At 35.2% G+C, this 6,000-nt stretch overlaps 1 protein-coding gene across 11 annotated transcripts in view; it reads left to right on the forward strand.

Moving 5' to 3' along the window:
* Positions 1 to 4,165, forward strand: part of LIN54 (lin-54 DREAM MuvB core complex component) — an 87,205-nt gene extending 83,040 nt beyond the window's left edge. For all 11 annotated transcript variants that reach the window (XM_016951524.4, XM_009447631.5, XM_063808841.1 and 8 more), the window contains one exon: positions 1,585 to 4,165. In XM_016951524.4, the coding sequence (XP_016807013.1) occupies positions 1,585 to 1,786 (202 nt within the window). In that variant the 3' untranslated portion in view covers positions 1,787 to 4,165. The remainder of the gene's footprint in view (positions 1 to 1,584) is intronic.
* The last annotated feature ends 1,835 nt before the right edge of the window (positions 4,166 to 6,000 follow it).

Raw genomic sequence — 6,000 nt, forward strand, 5'->3', positions numbered from 1 at the left:
ATCCAGTGCTTATAAAAATAAGGCTTTTTTGTACAAAATATTTAAGATATTAGTTTTGGTTTTTTGTTTTGTTTTCTTTTTGAGATAGAGTCTCACTCTGTTGCCCAGGCTGGTGTGCAGTGTCATGATCTCAGCTCACTGCAATCTCCGCCTCCTGGGTTTAAGCAATTCTCCTGCCTCAGCCTCCTAAGTAGCTGGGATTACAGGCATACACCACCACGCCCAGCTAAATTTATGTATTTTTAGTAGAGATGAGGTCTCACTATGTTGGCCAGCCTGGTCTTGAATGCCTGACCTCAGGTGATCTGCCCATCTCAGCCTCCCAAAGTGCTGGGATTACAGGCATGAGCTACCGTGCCTGGCCTTAAGATATTAGTTCTAAAGAACTCTTGACTGGAATGTAAACAGCAAATGGTTTTTGACTGAATAAAGTGGAAGTGGTCAGGCACCTTAATGAGACTTATAACCTGGGATTCTTTCTGGTCTTTAGAGTATTGAATCTAATCTCCACATGGAGATTAAAGATATTGCTACAGTAAAATATTTATAATTAATTTTTAAAATTGGGAAGATGTTAACGATAGGAAAACAAAATTATAAAATTATAATTATAATCAAAATTACATATTTAAAAACTTGTATAAAAAAAGTTATGCTAGCATGTTAACAAGCTTGTTTCAAGTGACCAAAACCTTAAATTAATATTTTCTAGTTTAAAGTGCTTGTTTGTATGTTAAAGATTCCTATACAGCTGCATGGCAGCCTGAATTCTCAATTACCCTCTCTTGCCATAGTGAGCTTTAATTTCAGACTTCATTATTTAGTATACTTCTGTTAGTGACCGCTTACTCACAGGTTGTTGAGTTAGTGGTTTAGATTATGTTGCTTGACTTAATCTGTCACAGGCTTTAAGACTTGAGTTGGCTGCAAATATAGCAAGCCTCACGATGGGTTGCTCCAATTTAATACTCAATAGCTCAGGTCTTTATGAATGCAACTCTGTGTACAGAACAACATTTGGTTTCGCCATTTTGTTTTGTTGTGCTAGAACGATGCAGAATTTTGGAATGTTCTACAAACAGTATCAGTGACTATGGTAAAGTGTTTTATTTTTCATTTTGCCCAAGAGATAGTGCTGTCAATTCCCAGTATTATTCATTCATTCAGCAACTATTCATGTAGCGTCTCTATGTCATGCACTATTCTAGGCACTGGAGCAACAGCAGTAAATAAAAATTGAACTTACGGAGCGTACATTCATGATTTAGGAGGATTTTAGTTAAAGAAATTCTAGTCTTCGTGTAGACTATTATCTTTTAGTTAACCACATAACCTTGCCTAGGTAATAAGTAACGTGTTTTATGTTAAATTTCCTGAACAATATTCTTACAATATGTGAATAAAACAAATTTAACTTTTTAAAGCCCTTTTTAGGATGTGCTTGTGCTCACTGTGTAAATTGTGATGCTCATCCTGCTGGTGAATTGTGAAAGTGTCAGTAGAGATTTCCAGATGAAAGAATGTTATCCACTTTTGTTGTTATTTAACACCACCATCATCTTTCTCTTTCAAAAATCATTTCAGATTGCCATTTACATTTGTAACTAAGGAAGTAGCTGAAGCCACATGTAATTGCCTCCTTGCCCAGGCAGAGCAGGCAGACAAGAAGGGAAAATCAAAGGCAGCAGCGGAACGGATGATACTTGAGGAATTCGGACGATGTTTGATGAGTGTCATCAACTCTGCAGGAAAGGCAAAAAGTGACCCTTGTGCCATGAATTGCTAACTCTTGCACAAAAGACTGATAAATGGAACTGTACAGAAAATTTAAGGTGCAGGGACACTTGATTTTCTGGAAGAAAAACAATTACTGTATTTTAATTCAGTCCTTGTTTTAAAAGACCTGAAATTATAATACTGAAGGAGAAGAAATTTTAAATGAGGAAATTAGTACATTTTAAATCTTAGTTAAATCTGCTTATGCCCCTTCTAAATTGAATTTTTCTTTATTATATAGATTTTTTAATTTGCTTGGGTTTCTTAAGAATTAGATGTTCTCTTTCTGATACCTTTGACAAAAAATGTTTATAAATTCATATAATTTATAATGTATGGTGTTGTATGACTTTGTTAATAGAAAAGCCAAAGCAGCAGTGGTTAGCACCCATTCTTTGGGACTTGATCTAGAATATCTGCAGACAGAATGTTACATAAACAAATTCTTATGAAACACATTCAAATGACATTTTGTATTTAGAAAAGGACTATCTTTTAAAGAAAAAGCAGCCTTTTAGGGCAGATTCTGGAATAATATCCTGTTGTCACTTTGGGAATGTCAGAAGGGGAAACAATCCCCAGGCACACTAAAAATTTTTTAAAGTTATTTAAAAAAACATAAAATATTAAAGGACAGTAAATCTCAGAGGATGGGCAATGTGTTTCTATAATAAGGAAAGGCTAACAGATGCTCTGGGCTGTCTCCATTTTCTTTCAAAGAGGTGGTATGTATTTGAAGTAATAAATTGTCAAAGTGATTACTGGGTACTATTAAAATGATAGGTGGATATAAATGGAAGTAAACATTATGTAGTGATAATATAGAACCTCACATAGTAATCAAGTTTAAAATTTGGCATGGGTGGAGAAACAAAGAATAGGGAAGCTGCAAAAGATGAATTTAGAGAAGTTTTCATCTATACAATCAATTATTTTTACAGACTTTTTTTTTTTTTGAGACGGAGTCTCGCTGTGTAGCCCAGGCTGGAGTGCAATGGTGAGATCTCAGCTCACTGCAACGCCTCTGCCTCCCAGGTTCAAGCGATTCTCCTGCCTCAGCCTCCCGTGTAGCTGGGACTACAGGTGCATGCCACCATGCCCAGCTCATTTTTTGTATTTTTAGTAGAGACGGGGTTTCACCGTGTTAGCCAGGATGGTCTCGATCTCCTGACCTCGTGATTCGCCCGCCTCGGCCTCCCAAAGTGCTGGGATTACAGGCGTAAGCCGCCGTGCCCGGCCCTTTTTATAGACTTTTGAACTAAGAGGTTTCAAACCAAATCGCAACTCTTACTTGATTTACAGAAATGGGCCTCCTAACAAAATTTTCAAAATTGTGGTGGGATTTCTTTTTATAAGGGAAGTTTAATATGGCATTATTTTCAGCCAGTGATTTGGAAGGTCTGTTTTCCTATAATTACTAAAATAACCTAAATCATTTTCAGTATTCAAAAACTCTATGAATTTAAGAGCCTGTTGTGACAGGACTCTTGATTTTATGACAAGAAAAAACCATGTTGGAATTCAGGCATTTTGTTAGGTACCTTAATCATCAGTAATTAGTATATGATTATTTCATTTCCTACAAGGACTCTATAGTTGTATGTATTAAGTGTGTATATATGTTCATATGAACACGCAAGATATAGGCAATAGAAATTAAGTAATCCAAAAGAGGATTCCGTTATTCACTAAAGTATCTTCCTTTTAAATTTGGATTTATAAAATCATAGTGCAGTAACTTTAAATGTAGATAGTTCAAACATTCTTAGCACCTCAATCTAGTATGTTTAATTAAAATTTGTATAAATGTAAATTAGTGTAAGAGGGTAAAATAATAATCAAGTTATTTTTCAAAAGATTGCAATAAGTTTTTGGTCTAAACTTAAACTTTGTTCATTTTGTACATACTCTGTGTTAATTCTAATTGCACCTTTGTGATGTGTATTTATATACAGTGTGCAGAAAATGTTCGTGAAATTTTGATTACAATTGTAGATTATGTATGATGGCATTGCTTACGAATGTTTTGCTTGTAAAAAAATTTCAAGGTGCAATCAAATGCTACTAGTTTTTCTGATTTTCAAAAATCTATCTAAAATATTAAGCCTTTTCCTTCCTGTGTAGTACTTACTAAATAACTTTTTGTATTCAGGCATTTGCATCAAATTGCTGAACAAGATGAATAGCCACATTAATTCAATGATTTTAAAAGACTATTTGGGGAGGGTTGGGTATATAATTTTTTAGCTCTATTTACATCCCAAAGTAGAAAGATTAAATTTATATTTACTAGAGCTATTCAAAGAATACACTTTTCTATATTGTAAAAACAGGACAGCAAAGCAAATCATACAGAAAATAAACATTTATACTATTCTGTAAAAAAAAAGGTTTTGCATTTTTTCTTTAGTATAATAACACCACTTTATTAACCATTTAATATGCAAAAAACCTTTTAAATTATCTGAAGTAAATTTGACATTACTTCTGAAAACACACAACTAAAAAATTCTATCATTTTGCTCAGTTATTACTAACATAAATTGCTTTGAAATGAGAATATGTCTTCTCTTTTTTTCCCCACTGTTTCTTTTAAGAGCAGAAACTCAGCCGGGCATGGTGGCTCACGCCTGTAATTCCAGCACTTTGGGAGGTCAAGGCGGGTGAATCACTTGAGTCCAGGAGTTCTAGACCAGCCCAGGCTACATGGTGAAACCCTGTCTCTACTAAAAATATAAAAAAATTAACTGCGTGTGGTGGCGCACACCTGCAGTCCTCGCTACTTTGAAGGTTGAGGTGGGAGGATCGCCTGAGCCTGCAGAGGTTGAGGCTGTAGTGAGTCAAAATTACACCACTGCACTCCAGCCTGGCAATCAGAGTGAGACCTTGTCTCAAAAACAAAATCAAAAATACCTAGAAAATCAATCTACTCTGTCTTTTAATGTGAAATGTTCTTATGATAGCTATCTTTCTTAGTTTCCTTTTTTCTGAAGCACTAAACACAACCTGTAGGTCTTATCTCTGGGGTCTGGGAAACAGAACCTTAATGTTACAGGTACAAAAGCAAACAGAGTGATTAGTTCCCCATTTTCTGGTAGTGGACAACTGACATTTTTTCAATCTTATGTAAAATGTGAATAAAAATAATTTTAGAAAAGTTATCTATTTTTATTGTTCTGTAACACAAATAGTTAAGAAAATGAATACTTGTTATGTAAATGAAGCTTCACAGCAGGACCTCCGGCCATAACTTTGATCATGTTGTATCTCGTAAGCATTTTATATAGGAATTCTGGTGTGGCTACCCAAAGCAGAAGGGAAGGCAATCAACTAAAAATCCCTTTCTATTGGAGTTATTTTCATCATGTAAATTACTTAAGGCTTTTCTTGTTAGGGCTTCTTGAATGCACATTTTGTCATTATCTGTATACCAAAGGTGAGCTTTTTTTTTTAATCCATGTGATTTTATGAGTTGAAAGCTATAAGGTATTTTTTTAATTAAAAATTTCCTTCTAAATGGCAAATTTTGTGACAGCATTTAAGACACTCAGTTTCTATTCAAAAGCAATAAGAAAACAAGTATATTTAGGGTTATGTTTATTATAAGGTCACAGGGACTTTATAAAACTGTCATCTATCATACTGGCATATGAAATCTGGTCATAATATTATAAAAAGAATACATCATGACCAAGTAGGGTTTATCCTGGGAATAAAAGTTGACCCAATGTTTTAAAAAAAACATAGTTCACTGTATCAGCATACAAATAAGAAAAGCTAAATGATCATCTCAAAAGTTGCAGAAAATGACTGTGGATATAGGTAAAACTGCTAAATTATATATTTTCTTGTTTGTTTCTTGAGACGGAGTCTCACTCTGTTGCCCAGGCTAGAGTGCAGTGGTGCGATCTCAGCTCACTGCACCCTCTGCCTCCTGGTTCAAGCAATTCTCATGTCTCAGTCTCCCGAGTAGCTGGGATTACAGGCATGCGCCACCAAGCCTGGCTAATTTTGTATTTTTAGTAGTGATGGGGTTTCACCACATTGGTCAAGCTAGTCTCCAACTCCTGACCTCAGGTGATCCACCCGCCTTGGCCTCCCAAAGTGCTGGGATTACAGGCGTGAGCCACCGCGCCCGGCCACTATATGCTTATTTAAGAGGGTAAATATTATGGTTATGTGAATTTTATCTCAGAAATTTTTTTACCCAAAAGGTGCAGAAAA

Source organism: Pan troglodytes, chromosome 3 (genome assembly GCF_028858775.2).
Source record: "Pan troglodytes isolate AG18354 chromosome 3, NHGRI_mPanTro3-v2.0_pri, whole genome shotgun sequence".
NCBI classification, from domain to species: Eukaryota; Metazoa; Chordata; class Mammalia; order Primates; family Hominidae; genus Pan; species Pan troglodytes.